The sequence below is a fragment of the Nematostella vectensis genome, chromosome 12 (genome assembly GCF_932526225.1).
Source record: "Nematostella vectensis chromosome 12, jaNemVect1.1, whole genome shotgun sequence".
In the NCBI taxonomy this organism is placed as follows: domain Eukaryota; kingdom Metazoa; phylum Cnidaria; class Anthozoa; order Actiniaria; family Edwardsiidae; genus Nematostella; species Nematostella vectensis.
The window spans coordinates 11922056-11947893 of NC_064045.1; the positions used below are offsets into that span (position 1 = coordinate 11922056).

Below are 25838 nucleotides of genomic sequence, written 5' to 3' on the forward strand. Positions count from 1 at the left end.
AGTGTGAGTTTGGACTTGAACGCGCGATAGAAAAGCCGGAACAAATTGTGATTAGGGTTTTTATTCGAGTCAGAGATGTTAACCTATCCACATAGAACATGTCCTTACTTTAATAAACGTTGCCCAGTGAACCGTTAAAATAGCAAAGCACGCTGGGCAAAACCCTTCTCTTTTTATCGGTGAATCGTTGCAAATAAATCATGACTGGCTAATTTCGATCGTCTTTATAAAAAAGATTTTGAAACCATATAACCATAAGCGCAATATGCAGTAATGCATTGCGGGCTATGATAGACGGTTCATCGTACAGCGTGAAAACTCAGGAGGGGTGGTAGGTAGGCTATAAGCATGACAAGCAATGATAAGGGGGCGACGGTACAAACCTCCTTTGTCACGCTCGCCCCCACCATCCCCCCACCGTCATGCTAGTGTTTAATTCTACCCTCCCGCAGACGGTATGATTTCGTGAGGGCGTTATTGTTTACCATTGCATATTGATGCATGGGATACATTACAGTGATAATCAAAGAGACAAAAAATGTAGAACGTGCTACATCTAACTCTAACAGTTTGTCATTTCCAAGGCAGTTTTCTTCCCTACAAAAAACGGTATTTTCGACCTAAGCTGTGTTTTGTGGCAAGGCATGAGTCGTATGGTGAATGCCTTCAGGCACCTATGCCTTCGACTCGACTGAGTCTGGGCTCTCGTATTTCAATTCCAGCTACAAGGAACGTTATCTCCCTCTAATCACTCGCAAAATTCAACTTAAAAGTACCGTTTGGATGGTATTTACTGGTGATTCAGACCCGTAGCCGGAGGGGGGGGGGGGGGGGGTGGTGTTCGAAGAGTTCGGAAAGAACTACCCCTCTTGACTGCAAGTTTTTTCCTATCATTCTGGAATTATGCATTTTTGCCTTGACAGCGACAGGACCCCTGGTTGCCAGAGAATGACGTTCACCCCTCTTGCTCGTGATGGTGATGATGTATTAAGCCCAGTGCTGGCGTTTTTTCTGTGCTAATGTGTGTGCCTAGCTGTGAGGCGCTAACCGACTTGTGTGACTGATTTGCGTGACCGACTTGCGTGACGATTATATTATATGTGAATTTTGAATAATCGATGTAGAAATTTTCAAATTCATTCAACAAATTCATTAACAAACAAGGGCCATCACCTGTTATCCGGGTCGGCGGGAACGGGTATCAAAAAAATTAAATAATAATAATAATTAAAGATATTTCAAAGACTCAGGAATCAGTCGCAGCGAAAGATGCTTTCTCACGCTTTGCTAGGATGACAAAATGGCGTCTGTGAGTGAATGCTCCCTTAGTTCAGACTCCAGAATAAGTTATTTCAACCATAGTAAAACGAAAGAATTTGTCGCGCAAGTCGGTTGTAGAGTCTAATTCAGGATACTTATTCCTGACAGATATACAAACCAATAGACGGCGTTGTACATCAAATAACACACAGGGAATAAGAATCTGCAGGTCTTATCAAGCCTGTGCTCACTGGTCATATTCCCACACATCTTATGGAAAATAGCGGTTTTAGTGCCACCCCTTTTAAAATAGGACAGCGGTTTCTTTTCTGGCGTAGGCGCGATGGATGACTTGGTAAAAGCTTCAAAAGGCTTTGGGCTTGAGCGCTTTGAATCACGGGAGCGCGGTTTTTCTGATTCGATGGTCGCGGTGTCGTCGTTTTTGACGGTCATGTCATTAACCGCTATTGCACAGTTATCATGCGCAAGGGAGTTTTCCTATGAGGAAAAAAAATATCAATCAATGGATGTCGTTTTACTTAATGGCTTAATGGTCTAAAAATGCCTGGGGCGAACGCGTGGGAAGCCCTGTGATTATATAGAACGTTAGGGTATGGAGCTATTTTAAGATGGCGGTCAGGAAAAAAGAAAAAAAAAGATTGAAGCGGACTACCAAATATGGTGTGTAATGTCCAAATAAGAAATTGGCCGAGCAAGCATGGAAAAAGACAGTTTTCAAAACAAAATTGTTTGAAATGAAAACAAAATTGAAATGTTGTATCGCATTTACATAAATCTATTAAGGAAATCGCTGTTTTTTTAGTTGTTATTTTGCCGCCGTTTGACTCAGACCAATTTCGTTCCTAGTGCCCTTGTACTTCTTGTCACTGCCACCAAGATACGAGGGTTCTGGAAACGATATCCTTTCCTGTCCTCCAAGTGTCTCGTGGCACATATGGCCTCGGGAAAAAGGTTGCACAGAGGCTAGTTCCTCACCCACATGTATTCTCATGTGTTCTGTAGGATTCACATATGTTCTCATGTCTTCTGTAGGATTGTTTACCTCAGTATCCTGCTCCTTTTTCTTCTTTTTTTCCTCCTGAGATTTCCTCTTCAGCAGAAGCCGGTCCACCACAACACATTCCACCAGCGACATGAACACGAAGAAGAAGGACGTCATTAGGTACCAGTCCACGCCCTTCGGATAGCTCACCTACACGACAGAAACGGTCTCATTATATTGAGAGCTCCTCAAGGTCGTTCTGGTGATTTATTATACGTTTACATTCAAGTTCAGTGTTCTTGCCTCACCTTTGGCAACATGCCGTTCACATATCCAAGAAGGAAAACAATGGTCAAAATGGTGGTGATGCCGACAGTCAGGCGGTCAGCGGAGTTTTCCGGGCTCATCCAGAATACCACCCAACTAAGCATGACCAGGAAGACACATGGAAGGTACAATTGAATGATGAAATAACCAATGCGACGCTCCATCTGGAAATGCGCGGTCAAGGTCGTGTAGCTTCCTGGAAATGAAACAGTGATGATTATAAAACAGCGCTATCATCATAGTAGTGTTGACAGAACACATAAAAAAGCAAGCAAAAGTGTGGTGTATACACCTGAAAACTTTACTATATAGCTAAATCATCGGACCAGCGCGGGCAGTATTCAATGTATTATTTTAAAACGACTCTTCATACATCGGAAGTTTAACCTATTTGCTATCCCCCATATAATAAAAAATCCCGCTTTCTTTTTGTTTGGTCTCTCTTTTGTTTTATTAGGATTCTACTATAAGTGCATATTCTTATGTTACCTGAATCGAATGGCTTTGTGCTTGTTTTATCTGGAAATAGGGGAGGGGACTAGATGTCATGCAGATTGATATAGAATGATGATCTTTACTGTCTATTTACCTTCACTTTTACCTTAACCATAACCTTAAACTTCAGCATAGCCATAACCTTAACTTTCACCATAACCATAACTTTAAACTTTAACATAACCATAACCTTTACCTTCACCTATACCTTCATCTTTACCTTCGCCTTTACCTTCAACCTTCGCCTTTACCTTAACCTTCAGCTTTACCTTCATCATCACCTTTACTTTTACCTTATCTACTTTTACCACCTTTAAGCCCTGTGCAAACTGCGCCAGCATCCGCTAGCATTGCTGAGCTCAAAAATGGTGGCGGAGCGCTGGGCCGGAGTTAGGCCGGTGTACAAACTGTCCCAGCACATCGCCAGCATGTTGGGTAAAACGTTCACGCGTGACTGGCGTTTGATGCATGACGGGACCAAAGGCAACCCAAGACCACCATTTTACTTGTCTTTTCCAAAGGCAAACCACGATTCCACAAGATTCAAGACCAAAAATTTGCGATTTTTTCCACGATAACGTTTATTCTCTTTGAAATGAAATCATTATTTGTACGCGGGCTATTTTAGCGATGGAAACGATGCAAATGAGCCCAGCATTGTTGGGTTCGTGAACTGTGATATGCTTGAATTGCCAGGGAGACAAAGTCAAAATTTCGCCAGCACCAGCCAGCACCTCCCAACACGGTGTTCAAACTGCGCCAACATTGCTGGGCCAACGTCTCGCCAGCAACGCTTGCGCAGTTTGCACAGGGCTTTACCTTCACCATCACATTAACCTTCGCCTTCATCTTTACTTTTACCTCCATCTTCACCTCCACTTAACCTTTACCTTTACCTTCACCTTCACCTTTACCTTTACCTTTACCTTCACCTTCAGCTTTACCTTAACCTTTGCTTTTACCTTAACCTTCACCTTCAGCTTTACCTTTACTTACACCTTAACCTTTACCTTTGCTTTTACCTTAACCTTCACCTTCAGCTTTACCTTTACATTTACCTTTACCTTTACCTACACCTTAACCATTACCTTTGCTTTTACCTTAACCTTCACTTTCAGCTTTACCTTCACCTTCACCTTCACATTTACCTTTACCTTCACCATCACCTTCACCTTCACCTTAACCTTTGCTTTTACCTTAACCTTCACCTTCAGCTTTACCTTTATCTTAACCTTTGCTTTTACCTTAGCCTTCACCTTCAGCTTTACCTTTACCGTTACCTTAACCTACACCTTAGCCTTTACCTTTGCTTTTACACTCAGCTTCAACTTCACCTTTACCTACACCTTAACCTTTACCTTCCATATCAAGAAAATTTAGCCAAAAATTGTCGTTTTTGCCAAACGCGGTCACTTCCATATAAGGAAACTAAAACTGCATGATTCTTGTCATTTTTAAGGTTGCCGTACCGCAGGTGCTTCATATAAACTTCATTACTTGTTATCAGAAGAGAAAAAACAGTGACTGTGACCATCTTTGGTCAATGGTAGAGGAGTAAGTATCTGAAAAGAAACTTAGATTCCTCGGTACCAGTCCCTCAAAACGACAACGTTTTCGTCATATGACTTTTAACTTTACCTTTACCTTCACATTCACTTTACTTTTACCTTTATATTTACCTTTAAGTTTATCTGTACTTTTACCTTTACCTTCACCTTTACCCTCACCTTAACATTAACCTCTACTTTACCTTTGACTTTACCTTTATACTTTTACATTTACCTTTAAATTGCTCTTAAAAGCTTATTAGACAATTAACGGCGAATATCAAGTTGGTAATATCGAGAAGCCCTTTCTTTCGACTTAGAATTTCCTGAAAAGGTCTTGGAAATCCTGTTGATCTTAAGTTTAATTGATCCCTTCATGGTACGCCTGGCTTAATATCTTGCAAAATATTTCCTACACAAGAACTTTGGAATTTATTGGCACAGCTGATACTCTTCACAGTGACTTTCGCTTTTGCCCTCTTCAGTTGTTATCTGGTGGGCACCCGCTAGCATTGCTGAGCTCAGAAATGGTGGCGGAGCGCTGGGCCGGAGATAGGCCGGTGTACAAACTGTCCCAGCACATCGCCAGCATGTTGGGTAAAACGTTCACGCATGACTGGCGTTTGACGCATGACGGGACCAAAGGCAACCCAAGAGCACCTTTTTACTTGTCTTTTCCAAAAGCAAACCACGATTCCACAAGATTCAAGACCAAAAATTTGCGATTTTTTCCACGATAACGTTTATTCTCTTTGAAATGAAATCATTATTTGTACGCGAGCTATTTTAGCGATGGAAACGATGCAAATGAGCCCAGCATTGTTGGGTTCGTGAACTGTGATATGCTTGAATTGCAAGGGAGACAAAGTCAAAATTTCGCCAGCACCAGCCAGCACCTCCCAACACGGTGTTCAAACTGCGCCAACATTGCTGGGCCAACGTCTCGCCAGCAACGCTTGCGCAGTTTGCACAGGGCTTTACCTTCACCATCACATTAACCTTCGCCTTCATCTTTACTTTTACCTCCATCTTCACCTTCACTTAACCTTTACCTTTAACTTCACCTTCACCTTTACCTTTACCTTTACCTTCACCTTCACCTTTACCTTAACCTTTGCTTTTACCTTAACCTTCACCTTCAGCTTTACCTTTACTTACACCTTAACCTTTACCTTTGCTTTTACCTTAACCTTCACCTTCAGCTTTACCTTTACATTTACCTTTACCTTTACCTACACCTTAACCATTACCTTTGCTTTTACCTTAACCTTCACTTTCAGCTTTACCTTCACCTTCACCTTCACATTTACCTTTACCTTCACCATCACCTTCACCTTTACCTTAACCTTTGCTTTTACCTTAACCTTCACCTTCAGCTTTACCTTTATCTTAACCTTTGCTTTTACCTTAGCCTTCACCTTCAGCTTTACCTTTACCGTTACCTTAACCTACACCTTAGCCTTTACCTTTGCTTTTACACTCAGCTTCAACTTCACCTTTACCTACACCTTAACCTTTACCTTCCATATCAAGAAAATTTAGCCAAAAATTGTCGTTTTTGCCAAACGCGGTCACTTCCATATAAGGAAACTAAAACTGCATGATTCTTGTCATTTTTAAGGTTGCCGTACCGCAGGTGCTTCATATAAACTTCATTACTTGTTATCAGAAGAGAAAAAACAGTGACTGTGACCATCTTTGGTCAATGGTAGAGGGGTAAGTATCTGAAAAGAAACTTAGATTCCTCGGTACCAGTCCCTCAAAACGACAACGTTTTCGTCATATGACTTTTAACTTTACCTTTACCTTCACATTCACTTTACTTTTACCTTTATATTTACCTTTAAGTTTATCTGTACTTTTACCTTTACCTTCACCTTTACCCTCACCTTAACATTAACCTCTACTTTACCTTTGACTTTACCTTTATACTTTTACATTTACCTTTAAATTGCTCTTAAAAGCTTATTAGACAATTAGCGGCGAATATCAAGTTGGTAATATCGAGAAGCCCTTTCTTTCGACTTAGAATTTCCTGAAAAGGTCTTGGAAATCCTGTTGATCTTAAGTTTAATTGATCCCTTCATGGTACGCCTGGCTTAAGAACTTTGGAATTTATTGGCACAGCTGATACTCTTCACAGTGACTTTCGCTTTTGCCCTCTTCAGTTGTTATCTGGTGGGTAGTTTGGATCCTGGTTTTTCCATAGAATGAGAAGGTTCTTACCTGCTGGCCAAAACTCTAAGTTAGTGCTCGGCTGTGCCCCTAAGACGTAGAATTGGGCCATGTCGCGGCTACCGACGCTAAACTCTTTCTGAGAAATCCAATGATATAATACATCGACGTCCGAATACGCATCTAAAAAAAGAGTACATAACGATAAGAGTAATTTTCGCCGCATGATGCTTAGGCGGGTCATTACAAGGGTGGAGAAAGGAAGGGGTGTCTTTTAATAATGCATCTAGGAAGACTATAACAAGATTCAGATTAGGCTACGACGATGTCAATTTTGAAACCATCTAAAGACAAATACTTAACGTAGGTTTCAACAAAGGATGCCAGTGATGTCAGTTTAAGTCAATCAATCTTATGCTTACCAGATTTTTTATCTCTTTATAAGACGAACTGAAATATGCTGAAAACTCATAATTGAGCAGTTAGCAGTTAGGTTCCATCTCCTAATTAATTCGTTTTGTTACTCACAGCTTCCCAGTGTGATGGAACAGTTCTGGATATCCATGGGGAAGTCACGCAAGTTCATCAGACACGCCGCCACTAGGTGTACACTGTTTAGATACAATTGATTTCTTGAAGCTAGCCTGTAGCATAAGCTAAGCATACTAGTAGCATGTCAGTTCTAAATGGTAGATCCAGGGTGCGGGCGGGACAATTCGGACGGAGATCTTAATTCTTCAAATTTAAAGCCGCATTGTCACCAGTTCACTTCCGGAGGTCCGACGGAAACCTCAACCGTTAAAAGACAAAAGAATCTATTAGAATCCGAGATATTTAACATGCCATCCGCTCTAAATTATCAAACACATCCTCGAAGAAACTTGCAATATACACACTGCTTTCAATATTTTGAAATATTTTTCGCGTTTTCCGTTAAAAATCATCGGAGATTGTAACGTAATCGACCGGAAGTAAACTGGTGACAATGCGGCTTTAACTTCCGCAATTTGCTTTATATACTCGCGCCCCTTCTTGGTTGGAGCACACCTTCCCCAACACCCTTTATACGAGGATTCCCGTTTTTATTCTATTGGCTGATGTCAGGAGACCATGAGCACTGATGTAGGTAATGCAGTAATCATCGTAACTCTCCCCCTTTAACATAAGCGCGCAGTTCTAGGGCGACAAAAAGCGAAAAAATGATTGGAGCAGACTTCCAAATATGGTATGTAATGTCCTAATAAGGAATTGATATGAATTACCTTCTGCTGTAGTAAATACTACCATTGCGGTCGATTCTGAGCATGGAGTGTGTTTTTGTCTCCTCTAGAGGGAGGTCGGACTCACGCGCGTTGGAGCAGTACGTGTCAGGGCGCCACACTTTCTCGATGTCGCCTCTGGTAAAGGTGATGGTTTTGTCGGTGAAGTTGGCAAGGCGTGAGTCCTTCCAGTTGTACCGCATGTATAGGAACACGTCTACTTCCTGTGATGAAGTACACCAGGACGACGTCAACGTATGTATATAAATAATAGGGGACTTGCGCTAAGACAACATGTGTCTGTTTGTGTGGAAAACTAGCGCGCGCTCAGGCTTTTAGCAGCGAAATAACAGGGTTCTTTATTTTCAGAGAGGCTTTAGTTTCATTTAAACATTTTATTTTGTCGTTGTTCTGTGGTGTGACGGGCGAAGTCATTTCTGATTTTTTGGTGCGATTATTTTGTTTTGAATTTGCCATTAGTATGATGTCAGCTTATGAACACGTTTACTTCCGGTTATGAATGGCATCAGCATGACGTCAACTTATGAACACGTTTACTTCCGGTGATGAATGGCATCACCATGACGTCAACGTATGTATATCAACACATCTGCTTTAGGTGATTAGGGTAAAATATATAGTAGCAAATTTAGCAGACACACAGGCTTACCATGTTCATTTCCTCGATCCTACCAAAGTTGTCAAAGTGGATATCCACGCCAAGTTCCACAGGCTTCCCGGTACCGACACCTGGGCGTTCTGTCTTGTCATACTGTCCACTGCTCAGGTATGCCAGTAGCGCTTTGTTGCTATGGAAACATTTGTAATAATTTATATAGAACGTAAAATAAATGAGTAAAGTTTGTATTTCTGTCTTATTAACCACGCGTCACGCGTCACGCAAGTTTCGACAAGTAGGATTGACCGGCTTTATGATACCTTCGTTTGGTGTAAATAAATGACACCAAAACCTTTGCGCATTACTGCCCTAACCTGACAAGCTAGGATGGCCGCCATCTTGAATTGAGAAATCGCACCTTGTTTTAGTGCAGTACCAACAAAATTGGCATTTTATTACTGCAAATACAATAAATGGTTTGCTATCTTTAATGCCATTGTTGAAAGTCATACTCAAATTGGATTTTTATTTTGTCGTAAATAGATTTTCAATTTCCTTTATAAACTTTCCCTCTCTAGACCTCGAGTTTGAATCAATTCTTGATAAACATTGTGTCCCCCACATCTACTTAGATGTTCAGTTGATAAAATCGGCTTCGAACTCCTTGTCGAGGCCATATTTGTAATAACCTGCCACATTTGTTATAACGGCCACATTTGTATAACGTCACACATCACGTGACCATCTAGAACCAAATCATACCCGATAGTATACAAAAATGGTTAATGTTGGTGAAAATTCAGAAAATGTCTTCAATGGAGGCTCTGCATTGTGTGGAAATACAAAATTGATTTTTAAGTAAGGGTGGACAAAACCTTCAAAAAACACATATATATATATTGAAAACTATCTGAAGCGCCTCGCAAGAACAAATGTATGTAAGATAAACTAAGTCAGCCGGATACTCTATATAGCCCTCTCACTTGACGCCAAAATATTTTTGTCTAAACAATAACATAGCATAAAGAGGTCTTGTCGTTTACTTTGCGGTTACAAGTGAAATAATAAACACTAAACGATGGAAACAATTATATTATTTTAATAAGGACTCAAATTGGTTTTAACAGCCTATCTTGTTTGTGCTCAGCAGTACTGTCACAAAGCACGAATATTTCGCGAAATATTTCCATCAAAAGACCAAATGGGGACCCCAAATAATAACAATAATAACTAATGACAACAACACTTACCAAGTACCAAACTTGACACAGAGCAGAAATGTTACCAGCAAGGATAAGTACGCCCACATCACATCTGATATAATACTCTTTCTCAAAGTCAGGAATGCGTCTTAGTTGATGAGTTCTTCTTTACGGCTACCTAGAAGCGACCTTATAAAGTTAATGATCGATTGCTTGGTTACACTTAGCTGAATACATCTCATAAAAATACCACTAAAGAAACTAAAGCAGTTATTTGTCAAATTAAGTAGAATTTTCCTGCTGTTGTTTCTTCTTTTGTTTGTCTGTGATACTGAGCCTTTTACGCAAGTTGTTTTGAATTTAGCAGAAATATTATAATTTAGTTACTAGGAATATTAACAAACTGCTGTATTTAGATTCACCCTTGCCAACCCCTCATGAAGAAAATATTTGGGGCAAAGCCACGATTTACTCATAATTTTTGAAAATATTGTGGGGGGGGGAGAGCCCCCAGTGCCCCACCCCTGCTACGGCCCTGCCTATTAAGCCCCCGCTTGCTGTGGTCCCAAAAGTGGTCAGTAGATAACGCTGTCAGGGGCGGCTCTAGTCAAAATGTTTGCTGTAGTCAATGAAAGCCACGTTTCCACTTAGTCAAGTTGCATTCACTATGGCTTAAGACATCAAAAACTATTTTGAATTTACAGGGCCGTAGCAGGGGGCACGTGCCCCCGCCCCCCCAATATCTTCAGTAGGGGCGTGGCTGTGCCCCATTGTTTTCTTATCGTGTCCCCCCCCCATAATTCGAGGCCTGCTACGCCTATGATTTGAATTGATAGAAAAGCAACAAAAACACATAGGCGGCAAAAAACTAAACATGCCTGATTAACTAAATATTATCATCACCATTAAAGTAAAAAGTTTTAAGATTCCAAAGGGAATAAGTACCACCGAGTAACTGGAGAGTCTGACAAGTCAAAATTACGTTATTCCTTGGAGGTTCGAGATATATTTACTTCATTATCTTGACAAGCTGTGTCTGGCAAACGTAGAAGACAGATTTCGCTTTTTGGTAGAGTTGAACCTTCACAGTACACATTAAAGCCACATTGTCACCAGTTTACTTCCGGGTCGATTACCTAACAATATCCGATGATTTTTAACGGAAAACGCGAAAAATATTTCAAAATATTGAAAGCAGGGTGTCTATTGGAAGTTTCTTTGAGGATGTGATTGATAATTTAGAGCGGATGGCATGTTAAATATCTCGGATTCTAATAGATTCTTTTGTCTTTTAACGGTTGAGGTTTCCGTCGGACCTCCGGAAGTAAACTGGTGACAATGCGGCTTTAAGAAACTCCATTAGAAAGACAACTTTATCACCAACAACTTTTTTGGACTTGCTCGTTGTATAGAATTATTATTATTATTCTTTCCGTTTTGAATGGCGTAACTAAAGTACATGCGATAACGAAACAAGTTTTTTCCATGAGAAATAATTCCTGAATGGCGAGAAACCTTATTGAGTTGATAATAGCAACAATTATTTTTTGTTGACATACAAATAATGTCAATAAACTCCTTCCGCATGCGCCGTCATAATAACATTTGAAAATGCGTCATAATAACATTTGAAAAAACTTCAAATATATTCATTTATTTTCACATCAGACACGCGCAGTTCGAGAAAAAAAAACCTAGAAAGCGTTTGTGTGGACATCAACCAACCGGTTTCCATAGAAATTTGTCAACATTACTCCCCAACTAAAAAGTACAACCGAGCATTCTCCCTCGTGTCGCAGATTCAGGAATTCGGGTCCAAATATGTTTAGTAATAGGATAAGAAGAATTCGATGAAGCAGAAGAAGATTCTGAATACTACGATGTGTACATCGATATTTCTGGGTTTATCTTATAAAAAAATATCTCCCACGCTATGCTGTGTTTCTAATTGTGGTCCTATAAGCTCCAGCATGAAAAACTGCCCCGCTGAAGCAAATTTGCGGAGATTTTATATGGCAAGAATTAAATGGTCGCTTTTAAAAGTTAGAGTTTGGAGGATTCATCGTGCCACTTGTTCATCATCTCCATGGAGATGGCTTGTTTGACGTCCGCAAAAACGATCTCAAAAAACAGCTTTTTTTCTCGACCTGCGCATGACTGAGAACCAGAATGACAATAAAAATATTTCACAAATATAAAAATATCTCTGTTACTTGCTCGATCTAGAAGATGGAAATGGACGATTTCGGAGACTCGTTGTTGAGTTAAGTAAGGGGCGTAAAATAGCTAAAACAAGGGATTTTGGTTTTAAATGCTTATATGACATCCATTTGAGGCAACTGTTATTGACAATTTAATTTATCTAAAAGCACTCAATAGAAAGCGCAAAATAAAATGCGTATTGTCTGTAATTCTGTAAAATCAACTAAAAATATTTTATTGACTGCTTACGGGCAGGGTTGAGCATCTTAACAAATCTTACAGAACAACAGAAGAAAGTCTTCCCATTATCAAAAAGAGAACGCGATAAGGCTTAAGAGCGGATCCCCTGGCGCGATTAAAGAAGATAAAAGACATTCCTAAGAACCCGCTATGAATTTGATTGACCTGACTTCGCCTGTTAGCAAGTTCCCTGTGGTGCATTTGGGAATAAGCTTTAAGGTGCACCAAGTAGCACTATTAAAATCGATGGTGTACGAAAATGGATGAAACTTTGAGCTGCCATTCATTTAACAAACAAATTTGCACTTAGCCACCATTGTCTTTCATCCAGAAATGACATTTTTCTTCAGCCAATCGAAGGTTAAGGGGCGCTTAAGATAAATGCACCAGATACAGTTCTCAGCCTAAATTAGTTATTTTTGTTTATTTTATCCTTTGTAAAGTAAAAGAAAACGTAATATCAATATCTATCTCAAATTCTAGAAAGGTCCATATTTTGGAGAAATAATTCCTGAATGGCGAGAAACCTTGTTGAGTTGATTTTGGAGAGGGGGGGGGTCGATTTTCCCATTAACTAAGTAAAATCGGCTGTTAAAAACACCCACAGAACAATCACTCCAAGTTACAAAATATTAACTTCTTTTTGGCAAAAAAAGGTTAAGAAAATGTGACTTTGGTTGAGAAATTCCGACAAAATGAAGAAGTTAAACGAAGTTGATAAAAGTCCCAAAGAAAAATGTAACACATATCGCAACTAATAAACCCATACATTTCATTCATTATAAAAATTATCCATGCTTTTGTTCTCCATTCTTAGTAGTACAACAATTTGTCGAAACGTCTTGGTAACTTCTTAGTTTTCTGATTTTAAGATATATAATTTTCCCTTAAAAAGAAGGAAACGAATAATCACGACCGACTCCATCTAAATTAGCGGACTATAAATCTTGCAGAAAGTTATTCGTGGTTTTCGTAAACGCTTTCTTTCAAGAAGTGTTTTTAAATGGGCTGGAATATATCCGCTATCAAAGATAGTGGCCGTAGAAGTAACATCAGTAGGAGCCAGGCAAAGAAATCACAATGAATATAACTTCCTTGTTAAAAAAAAAGAAACATTCGAAAAATAGTTTTGCATTTGATATTATTCGGGGGTTTTCACCAAAAAGCCGAGAGAGAGGGAAATGTAATATGTGCTCCAAAAATTACGTAAGCGATTTTAGAGTCTTTAAGTTGTCTCATCAAAGATATTTATCGGTTCATATGATTCTCAAATACAATATCTGCCCGAAAATTGCGTCTCCGTAACCCCAAAAGTGTACAAAACATTTGATAGAATAGCAATCTTAGCTTAAAACGATGGAAATGAAGAGTGAAGATTGACCTTACCTGATGGGGGAGAAAGAGTCTTTCTGGATTTATAAAAGCGGGTTCGTTAATGACTTTAACAAATTTACCTCTGAGTTTATATGGTAATGGCGTGTGGCAGAACCGTTAAGGGCCTAAATTATTAACAAACTTTTTTCATTTGATGATTGCAACTGTGAGTATTGGCTGATAAGAAATAATGAGAGGTTTTGGCTGATAGTTTTTATTTTAAAAGCAATGGGATAACAATAGCGAATTTTACAACTTACCTATCTAAATTTCTATTTTTTTGTCAACTTTTGCAAGGTAACTTTAGAATTTTAGAGTTTTAGATTTTTTTTGTTGTTGTTTTTAATTGCTTGGTTTGACGTTAGAAGATTATGATGGAAGCTGTGAGGCAATGTCATGGGAATGTTACAGGAATAATCAATAAGAAACCAAGTGAAATTGTTTAACAAGACCTTTCTTCCAGCCCAGTTAACTGCGAACTCTATATATGAAACTATAACAGAACTAATATCACACTAAATAATCTTTTTGGACTCCTTTTGAAGTATTCTCATTTAATCACAGAAACAAACAAATATATATATTTGCGGCAGGTGACCCTCGGGCAATTAATTTTCCGACAAAAAGGGTCGGTATATTTCGCGAGAATCTTATTTCGCGATTTAGGTGCGAAATTATCTTCTAGGGAATAAAATTCGCGAAAATGTCAAAAGCACAGTTTTTTTCCGCGCTCGAGAATGTTATTAAACCCAACCTCTTAACGCAAAATGCAATCTTAACGCGAAATTTAAGAACATTCAACGTAAAAAGGTAAAACTCCTTAAAGCAAAATGTAATCTAACGCAAAATGTACTAAAATCGAAAATCTAACGTTCGAAGCAAGAGTTACATGGATGTATAATAAGATATAATATACCATAATATGTATTATATTGATAAGATGTAATATACCATTGTAACAAGATGAAATAAAATGTTTCACGGCAGCGGCGTAGACAGTATTTTTAACAGGAGGGGGCCCAAAAGGCCCTTCAAGTAATTTTTTCCTGTATTTTAGATAACGTCTCTTCACGAGAAATGTTACGACGCAAATCATGTGTGCGTAACCGAGGGTGCAACGGATCAATCACGTGACGTGTGACATTATTGATAACGTCACAAGCCGTCGTTAAGCTTGAGGAAATAAGCACCATCAGTCAAAACAAATGACAGAAGGGGGGGGGGATGTAGACAAGGGAGCCTTATGACCTATTCTATCTATTCTGATCTTCTACCTATTCTGATCTATTTTTGGCATGTTTGTCTTATATATATTTTATGCGGGGAAACTCTCTTTTATGTTTTTTTTGTAAATAACAACAACGGTCGAGCTCGTCATGAATGAGCTTTGTAACTGCCAATCGCATTAGACGAGAGTCGACTACAAATACATGTGTTTATGTTGGGCATTCGGAATTCGCGCCTCGCGCGTTCCCTAGGGGTTCGCTCATGCCTATATATTTCGCTAATAACATTTGTCTTTCCCTTGACCTTACCAGTTTGCATAACGCGTCGTTTATTTCCGGGGTCGTTATTCCCCAGTTTTCTGCTAGTTTATACATGAACATGTTTGTATATTTTTACATTAACTTTGTAATATGGTCTCCAATAAACTGGTACGCGTCACTCCTCACACCTTGTGTGTTGTTTATGTAGAATATACAATATAAACATTTACTGTGCGAAGGATCGCAGAGACTAACCACAAAAGTGAAATTATATTGATTCAGTTATATCAGGGGCGTAACCAGGGAGGTGGCCTAGGGGGCCCTCCCCCCTTCCTTTTAGCAGCCATAAATACAGTAAATGTATGAGACATTATCTAAAATACAGGAGAAAATGCCTTGAAAGTTCCTTTTGGGCCCCCTCCTGTTAAAAATCCTGGCTACGCCGCTGTATATGCTTTGCACTTACATCTGCACATAAGGGGAAATAAGGAGATGTTTTATTTTTTGAATGAAAAAGGATCGCGTATTATTTCAAATGTAAGGAGGAACGTTACAGTAACTCGCAAGACGGGAAGCCTGTGTACAATTTTTCAAAATAGTCAATCAGAGACGCCCATTATACGAGAGTATCGGGTAACGAAGATTGCAAGAGAATCGCGCTAGCATAATCGTTCTGCTTGTTATGACTCAAACCCCCTGAGAAATCTCTTATTCCTTCATGAAATAAGCGTCTAGAAGTTTTCAGCGCTTGGCATATCAATAAATTGCTGTCGTATTTCTAAATGTTCTAAAAGAGCCTGGGGCGAGGGAGATCTGTGATATTCTAAAACGTTAGGGACTAGGCTCCATTTCCAAGATGGCTGCCAGCAAAATCGAAGTAACCACGAATCCCTGCAATGAAAGTTTACGTGAAAATTCTCGACTTTCAAAGCTCTAGAGCGACAAAAAAGCGAAAAAAAAAATGATTGAGGTGGACTACCAAATACGGTATGTAATGCCTAATAAGGAAATGACCGAGCGAGCTAGAAAAACGACAGTTTTTAAAACAAGATTGACTGATATGAGAAGTCCCTGGAGGCCCTATCGAAGACTCTGGCAGACCCTTTGGGCTGCCAGAAAGCCATATGTAACAAAAAAAAAAATACCCCTTTCCTCTTTGTCACTGAGCCAAACCCCCCTAGATACGCCCCTGCTCTGAGGATATGTTGTAATTCGTATTCGATGTTTATTTCGTTGTAAAGTCCGGAGTTTATACGCTTCGGAGCTTTGCTTGGCTGAACAAATGAATTACACTTCCCTCTACTAACAAAATTATTCTTCCAAGTTGGTGACTGTGATTGTGACTAGGAATAAGCAGAGACCACCAGTAGCAAAAGTATCTGAGATAAAGAGGAGATAATAGAGGAAGATAGAAAAAGCAATACTCGAACAGGGAGAATGACATACGTCAAGTTGTGTTTACCTATGCAATAAATAAACCTTGTACTGAAAGTCTTACCAATGATATTATTCTTGTCAGCATTGAATATTCGGTTACCCTTCTAATAAAGATACTGAGTACTCGCTTCGATCCAAATTCGTGCCTGATTTGACTTCCAATAGTGATCGCTGGACCTCTGCTCGCATGTTTAACCTCACGAACGACAATTTCATCTCACTGATTTTTTAATCAGAAAACGATTATCCTTGAAAATAAAACGCTAGCTAATAAAAAAACATTGTTCGTAACAGAAACTTGGATTTAGCTTTCGGATGGACAGTAAAACAGAGAGAATTTTGAAGATTTAACAACGGCACTTTTTCCCCTTCTCGGAGATCGATCCGGGCTATCGGAAGGCTAGAGCACGCGTGACGCTCCTCCTTTAAGCACCAATTATTTACACCATCTGTTCTACGAACCTTAGTTTCTCAAGCTTCTCAATTTTTCGATGGGGTAAAAAGTATTCAATTTCTTTTTGAAAAATCAATCAAAAATTCGCTTTAACATGCCTTACTCGCCCTACCTCCTTACTAATGACATAATTAAAATAAATAAATCACACAAAAAGGAGCTCTACGAGTCCGAAAAAAAAAATTGTTTATCTTAGTGCTGTAGCTATATTCCTATTCGTAAATGAGATTTGAAAATGAGGTTGTTGAATTCTCTACCGAACGCCTCCCCTTCTCTTCAGAGTACATTTGCACTTCCATAGCAAACCCATGCAAGGGATTTAATCGAATATTTTAATTAAAAATATCATGGCGGGCGAAATGGTGTACGGACACATAACTCATAAACAGCTGTTTTTTAAATAAAATTACTTAAAAATTGAGGTTCAAAGCATAGAAAGAGAAACTCAAATGAAAGCTTATGAAGGCAAAAATTTTACATATACGTATGACATCTCAAGGAAAAATATCAAAATATTTATTTTTGTAAAATTCTGCAACTGGTCAAAGGCACCGATGATTAATAAAAAAGTAGAAATTTAATAATATTTCAGTTTAAAATCAAATAATCAACATGCCGTGTGATAATGGTACAGTGGGATAATAATATTTACAAATTTGTTTATCCCTACACCTGTTCCTTTTCTCAAGGATTTATTTTCTACAAAAACCGTGCAGTCTAAGCGAAGGCAAAAACCAAGGCGTTTTTGCCACCTTCATGAGAAGAGAAATATCAAGCAATGAAAAAAAAGCCAGTTAGGAGACCACAATTCAAACCTGTCGCAGTTACGAGGAAAACACTTTCCATGATTTCAGATAAATCAAATTTTAATTCTCGTAAACGGCGCTCTGCCGCATGTGAGGCTCCGACATGCGATTGGTAGTTTTCATGTCGGGGCAAATGCCAAGATCCAATATCATATTCGGTGGAATACAAGCTGTCTTGCTACTGTGACAAGGACTGTGTGCAGTTTGTGGACTGTTGCGCGGATTACCAGCTTTACTGCAGCCAGGATACAACAAAAGATAACGTATTGTCGAATAATTCAACAAACGGTCGAATAATTCAACAAACGGAAGAGAACTTTCAAGCGACGTCCAAGAATGGGGAAAGTGGAAATGTATAAAATGGAAATCAAAGGTGAGTCTTGAAGGAAATGGAAGGGCCTCAATTTGGATGATTGACAAGTGTGACCATGTTAATGCAAGCGAAGGTTCCAAATGTAGTGCGACCCCAGAGATCTCGGAAGTTACGTTTGGACAAGACTTGTTGGATGCTAGACCCGTGTACGGAAATGATGGGTAAGTGTACAATAATCGCTACTGCGCGATGTGTAATGGACTCGATGAGCACAAAGTGAAACCGTACAGCATCTAACTGATCTGTGATGTAAAGCCACCAGACACGATGAGCACTGAACAGAAACTTGACTATCTCGTGATGTACCGGACAAATCTTGAATGGAAGATACCATTTAACAGTCCGCGAAGATACTGTTTTACGGCGGAAAAGTGTAGAAGTCCTTGCGATGCAAGGTGCTTTACTGAACAAGTCGGTATTGTTTATAAATATCCACGAAACTATAGAAACCTCTATTTCAGACAAAACACGACTTGGTCATGTGGTCCATCTACTCAGAGAGCAAAGCCCCTGCTCCAACAGAAGCATTTTCGATAATCTTCAATTTTGGGGGGAATGACCGCCTGCAATCAATTCGGTACGAAATTTATTGCGAATATCGCAATTCGATCCTTACATGAAGATGTGCAGTAAGGGCTTCCGCCAGTCTCCCCCACGAGTTTCATCAGTAGATTTGTACGCAGTCATTCTGTGGCTACATCTTAGTGAGAATATCAACCAGAATCAGCAACATTCAACCATTGCAAATGCTCTGATTAACAACTTCGGTGATGATTGGAGCTTTACTAATATCCAAGCACTTTCAACCCCAGTTCACAAATAACGGATGCCGAGCTCTTGACACGAAAGACAAAGTTCAAGCGAGATTTTATAAGTGTGTCAAGCTTTGATCGTGTGCTGCACTTTACAACTCCAATCAACATAACCATTAATCACACAGAATGCGTAGTGTTTAAAGCATCGGAAAGAATTCTCTCCTGTTCAGATCTATGACAGTACAACAAGAGCGAGTACACGCAGCTGGTGACCCCAGCCGGCGCCATCTACGTTAACATATCAGAAAAGGTCATACCCCAAGAGACTATTACACCAATGGAACTGATGCATCTGTCTATGTGTGCTATGGCAGCCGTGTCGATTTACTCAATTGTTCGGGAGTCTTTTTTCCGGTAAAAGACTTCGTCGTCTTTCCAAACCGATCAATCTTTGTCAATAAATCAGGCGACACGTATAACGCATCCGAGTACTTTGTTGATAACGGAACTACCCATGTGTGCATGGAGCTCCGGCCAAGGGGTGAAAAGATAGCTGATGAAACAGCCCTAGCTTGGTTGACATTCTTTTGCATGCTGCTATCTATATCGACACTCGTCCTCTTCCTCGTCACCTACTCTCTGTTTAGTGAGCTTCGCACAATTCCGGCTGTAAACCTGATGAATCTGGCCGTCTCCATCCTAATGGCACAGATCACGTGGCTAGCAGGCGTCAATCAAACTGATCTGACGCTTGCGTGTACCGTTGTTGCCGCAAGTACTTTTACCTGGTGTCATTCATGTGGACGTCAATCATCGAAGCCGACACATATATTTGTAAAGCGCTAAAACTATGGATACATATTCTAAAGGGCTAAATAAAAAGAATCAAAGGAAACAAAAAGTTAAAAAACATGAAATATTAAACGATGTAGGCTAGGCAGAACAGAAACGTCTTGAGCGCTTGTTTTAAAGGGGCTAGTCCTCTTATCCGCTTGATGATAATAGAATTGTTCCATAGTTCTGGACCGGCATGTGCAAACGCCCAGTCTCCTAGGGTTTTGCATCTAGTCTTTGGGACTACCAGGGGATAAGCGGTGTTTGATCTGAGGTTATAGGAAGAGCGACTGGAGTTGATAAGGGACTTCAGATAGGAGGGATCGTTGCCTTTAATGCTGTGGTGAACATATATATACTTTGTTTGTTAAAATGTTATAATCCCCAACAGCACAAAAGTAAAAATACAAAACTGCTGATGCGAGGGAGAAAATACCAAAATAAAGGCAAACGAAAGTCGTGAAAAATAAATACCCACAAGCATTAGAGAACTAGAGAGAAAATGGCAAAGGAGGAGAGAGGGCGGGAAGAAAGCAATAGGCTACTTGCAATAAGAGACTGATCTTTTAACACAGACATTGCCGCTTGATGTATTCTGAGTCAATAAAAGTATTTTATTTATTAAAATTTTGATTAAGACTATAATATCCCGCCAACAATCGTGAGGCCAAAAAAGTTGTTAAACAATAACTCATCTCGATTCCTGGTGTTCCAAAATAGTAATATAGGTAGCTAGCTTCCTAACATCAGAAAAGGATGTCTCTAAATAATAAAAGTTATTATTACTATATGGATCTGTTCTTTAATTTTTCTATTTACATGCAGTCAGTGTGAAGTCAAATAGTCAAACTAATGGTGAGGCGTCGAGAAAATTATAAAGTTGTTTCCTACCAGTCTATGACTATTGAGGAATTACACCTCTTGCTTTTGTTCATTTTATGAGAAGAAACCTTTGAGCTTGGGTGAGCTGGTATTTCACCAAAAAAAAAAACAAGTGGCATGGTTTAGTAACAAAATATATTGCTTTCCTTAAGGGTTTTGAAAAGGAAGAAAAATATAATAAATAAAGAGAGGCGACCAACTAGGCATTGAGGGCAAAACAACATCTTGTTTTAGTTCAGGACCCTGTAACGAAGAGAATGGCAAAGAAATCTTTTCTATTGCTTAATGTATGCAAGAAGGGAAGGCGCCACTTTTGTAGACTTTAATAAAAAACAGTGTGTGAATAGCAATGAATATCAATAACTGGTAAACTAAATTAAAGATTGAAACTTCAATTTTAAGATTGAATACTAGTCAAGACAATGGTTCAGAGCCATAGGATATAATTGTGATGTGGTTGATTGACTCGAGTACCTGCTTTAATTTCACTCGCGCAAGACACCTTTTTCTCAGAACATATGCACACTGATGCCATGAAGATTCAGCTACTGTTACTCTCTAGCGCAATTTTATCTTTGCAAGCCAGCGCTTCTAAAATAAAACAAACCTGGAGCAAGGGAAAAGAAATAAGAAACGACGGTAAACCAATCGAAAAGGTGCTTGAAAATTTAAATCTTAAAACACTGGTCAAACAAAACTACCCAGGCAAATATGAATGGAAGTACGAAATATTAATCAAGAGATTGCAAATTACGAAAAAGGAAACGGGTGCTTCTGGCGGGAGCAGTTCTAGAGAAAAACGCAAAGGCCAAAGCGTGAGCGAAACCAGCAGCAAAATCGCCGACCCAAGAAAGTCTGACTGTCACAGGGATTTGTCGTGCAAAGGTAAATGCAAGTCTTCACCATCACATTTGCTGAAAAAAGAGTTTGTCTGCTACTGTGACGAGGTTTGCGAGCGTTTTGTTGACTGTTGCGCGGATTATGAACATTTCTGCAAACTTAACGCGACAGGAAACTTTGTCTTAACTCCAAGTTCAGACAATTTGACCACTGTGGGGGAATACAAACGCGACGAAAAGTCATGGGGAGAGTGGAGATGCATCCAGTGGAAAATAACAAAACTAGGCGGATATCCGTCAGTGTGGGTAATTGACAAGTGTGTCGGAAACCATGTCGATTCCCTTGCACTTTCCAAATGTAATGCGACCCCAGAGATCTCGGAAGTGACGTCTGTGCAAGAATTGCTGGATGCTAGACCTGTGTACGGAGATGACGGGAAAGTGTACAAGAATCGCTACTGCGCGATGTGTAATGGACTCGATGAGCGCAAAGTCAAACCGTACGGCATCTCACTGATCTGTGATGTAAAGCCACCAGACACGATGAGCACTGAACAGAAACTTGACTATCTTGTGACGTACTGCCGAGAAGGGTTTGCTTGGGAAATACCATCTGAAAGTCCAAGAAGATATTGCTTAAAACTGGAAAGTTGTAGCGATCCCTGTGGCAAGAAGTGCTTGAATGCTCAAGTAGGAGTTGTTGCATCAGGCGATGTAAGGAATTTGAGAAACTACAGAAACATGTATTGCAACAAAGAGCAATTTATGATTTGTGGGCCTGTTTCGACTGGTCTTCCATGGGAAATGCCCCCAACGAAGTCCTTTTCCGTCATCTTCGACTTCAAGACAAATAATGGCTTGCCCACTATAAATTCCAAGCCAGACTGTAAATCTGATGAGGTATTCGATCCCTACATGGAAACGTGCAGTAAAAGGAGTGTCTTTCTTCAGACTCCCCCTAAAGTGTCATCAGCAGACAAATACAGAATTGTCTTGTGGCTAAGTTTTTGTGAACTGGATTATCAACACGCTGATTTTGCGAACGCCCTTGGAAAGAGCTTTGGTGATAAATGGGATTTCACCAACATCGAAGCAACACAAAGCGGCTCAAGAGCTACTTCAGACAGTAAACAATGGACACTGACCTTTGAGGCAGAACTGATGACACAGGTAGACAGGAGCGGAAGGCAATCTACAGGAACGGCCGACTTTGATCGTGTGCTGCACTTTACCACTCCAATCAACATAACCATTAATCACACAGAATGCGTAGTGTTTAAAGCATCGAAAAGAATTCTCTCCTGTTCAGATCTAAGACAGTACAACAAGAGCGAGTACACGCAGCTGGTGACCCCAACCGGTGCAGTCTATGTCAACATATCAGACGAGGTCATACACGCAAGAGACTATTACACCAATGGAACTGATGCATCTGTCGGGCCTATCTATGTGTGCTATAGCAGCCGGGTCGATCTACTCAATTGTTCAGGAGTCTTTTTTCCTGTAAAGCATTTCGTGATCTTTCAAAACCGATCAATCTTTGTCAATAAATCAGGAGGAACGTATAACGCATCCGAGTACTTTGTTGATAACGGAACTACCCATGTGTGCACGGAGGTCCGGCCGAGGGGTGAAAAGATCCCTGATGACACAGCCCTAGCTTGGTTGACGTTCTTTTGCATGCTGCTATCTATAGCGACACTCGTCCTCTTCCTCGTCACCTACTCTCTGTTCAGCGAGCTTCGCACCATTCCTGGTGTAAATCTGATGAATCTGGCCGTCTCCATCTTATTGGCACAGGTCACGTGGCTTACAGGCGTCAATCAAACTGATCGGACGCTTGCGTGTACCGTTGTTGCCGCAATGTTGCAGTACTTTTACCTGGTGTCATTCATGTGGACGTCAATCATCGCAGTCGACACTTGGAGGGCTTTCTCTCGTAAGAGCCACCGCGGAGTCCCTAGATCAAGACGCGAGAAGTGTGTTCGGATTGGTTGGCTATCTGCACTTGGATGGCTTCCTCTGATGATCTTCGTCTTAATTTGCGTTTCGCTTGACCAATCAGGTACTGTTGCTATTGGTTACGGCTCCTCGACTTCTTGCTGGATGTCCAACGGAAATGCTACCTTGTACGTGTTTGCTATTCCTATTGCCCTTGCACTTGTGGTCAATGCCATCTTCTACATCCTGACCGTCAACGCCATCAAGGCCGCCACCCAACAGGCGCGAATGGCTGCAGAGAATTCCCAAACACGGCGCCATTTCGGTATCTATGTCCGCCTGGCAGCAGTGATGGGCTTCACGTGGGTGTTTGGGTTCGGTGCTGCTTTCTTGTGGTCGCCGCTGTGGTACGTGTTTGTGTCGCTGAACTGCCTGCAGGGAGTATACCTGGCGGCGGCGTTTGCACTCAGTGATCAGGCCAGGAAGCAATACCGAGAGCTGCTTGGGATCCACAAATCACAAGAGCGGGGGGAGAGAGGGACGGGAGGGAGCCATTCAAAGCCAGTCAGCATGGAGTCGAGGCTAGAGAGGACTGTCAGAGAGTTGCATTTGAATAATAATACATATATTTGTAAAGCGCTAAAACTATGGATACATATTCTAAAGGGCTAAATAAAAAGAATCAAAGGAAACAAAAAGTTAAAAAACATGAAATATTAAACATTGTAGGCTAGGCAGAACAGAAACGTCTTGAGCGCTTGTTTTAAAGGGGCTAGTCCTCTTATCCGCTTGATGATAATAGAATTGTTCCATAGTTCTGGACCGGCATGTGCAAACGCCCAGTCTCCTAGGGTTTTGCATCTAGTCTTTGGGACTACCAGGGGATAAGCGGTGTTTGATCTGAGGTTATAGGAAGAGCGACTGGAGTTGATAAGGGACTTCAGATAGGAGGGATCGTTGCCTTTAATGCTGTGGTGAACATATATATACTTTGTTTGTTAAAATGTTATAATCCCCAACAGCACAAAAGTAAAAATACAAAACTGCTGATGCGAGGGAGAAAATACCAAAATAAAGGCAAAAGAAAGTCGTGAAAAATAAATACCCACAAGCATTAGAGAACTAGAGAGAAAATGGCAAAGGAGGAGAGAGGGCGGGAAGAAAGCAATAGGCTACTTGCAATAAGAGACTGATCTTTTAACACAGACATTGCCGCTTGATGTATTCTGAGTCAATAAAAGTATTATATTTATTAAAATTTTGATTAAGACTATAATATCCCGCCAACAATCGTGAGGCCAAAAAAGTTGTTAAACAATAACTCATCTCGATTCCTGGTGTTCCAAAATAGTAATATAGGTAGCTAGCTTCCTAACATCAGAAAAGGATGTCTCTAAATAATAAAAGTTATTATTACTATATGGATCTGTTCTTTAATTTTTCTATTTACATGCAGTCAGTGTGAAGTCAAATAGTCAAACTAATGGTGAGGCGTCGAGAAAATTATAAAGTTGTTTCCTACCAGTCTATGACTATTGAGGAATTACACCTCTTGCTTTTGTTCATTTTATGAGAAGAAACCTTTGAGCTTGGGTTTTAACCAGTTCAAAGCATTTCAAAATTAAAAGAACTGGTATTTCACCAAAAAAAAAAACAAGTGGCATGGTTTAGTAACAAAATATATTGCTTTCCTTAAGGGTTTTGAAAAGGAAGAAAAATATAATAAATAAAGAGAGGCGACCAACTAGGCATTGAGGGCAAAACAACATCTTGTTTTAGTTCAGGACCCTGTAACGAAGAGAATGGCAAAGAAATCTTTTCTATTGCTTAATGTATGCAAGAAGGGAAGGCGCCACTTTTGTAGACTTTAATAAAAAAACAGTGTGTGAATAGCAATGAATATCAATAACTGGTAAACTAAATTAAAGATTGAAACTTTAATTTTAAGATTGAATACTAGTCAAGACAATGGTTCAGAGCCATAGGATATAATTGTGATGTGGTTGATTGACTCGAGTACCTGCTTTAATTTCACTCGCGCAAGACACCTTTTTCTCAGAACATATGCACACTGATGCCATGAAGATTCAGCTACTGTTACTCTCTAGCGCAATTTTATCTTTGCAAGCCAGCGCTTCTAAAATAAAACAAACCTGGAGCAAGGAAAAAGAAATAAGAAACGGCGGTAAACCAATCGAAAAGGTGCTTGAAAATTTAAATCTTAAAACACTGGTCAAACAAAACTACCCAGGCAAATATGAATGGAAGAACGAAATATTAATCAAGCGAGTGCAAATTACGAAAAAGGAAACGGGTGCTTCTGGCAG

General features: G+C 39.9%; 2 protein-coding genes across 3 annotated transcripts; one reads left to right on the forward strand and one right to left on the reverse strand.

Moving 5' to 3' along the window:
• Positions 1–45: 45 nt before the first annotated feature.
• On the reverse strand, positions 46–13813 carry LOC5520537 (gamma-aminobutyric acid receptor alpha-like). Of its 2 annotated transcripts, XM_048720392.1 has the most exons (10): positions 13716–13813; positions 9936–10065; positions 8737–8875; positions 8070–8290; positions 7336–7418; positions 6859–6990; positions 3080–3109; positions 2572–2786; positions 2324–2473; positions 46–1758 (listed from the first exon to the last, which is right to left on the reverse strand). In XM_048720392.1, the coding sequence occupies exons 2-10, from the start codon at positions 9992–9994 to the stop codon at positions 1402–1404; spliced, it is 1386 nt and encodes a 461-aa protein (XP_048576349.1). In that variant the 5' UTR covers positions 9995–10065; positions 13716–13813; the 3' UTR covers positions 46–1401. The 2 variants fall into 2 exon arrangements, with proteins under 2 accessions (XP_048576349.1, XP_048576350.1); XM_048720393.1 differs by lacking the exon at positions 3080–3109.
• A 7345-nt stretch (positions 13814–21158) lies between these two features.
• Positions 21159–24930, forward strand: LOC116603991. The gene has a single exon (XM_032365722.2). The coding sequence runs from the start codon at positions 21250–21252 to the stop codon at positions 24181–24183; it is 2934 nt and encodes a 977-aa protein (XP_032221613.2). The 5' UTR covers positions 21159–21249; the 3' UTR covers positions 24184–24930.
• Positions 24931–25838: the final 908 nt, after the last annotated feature.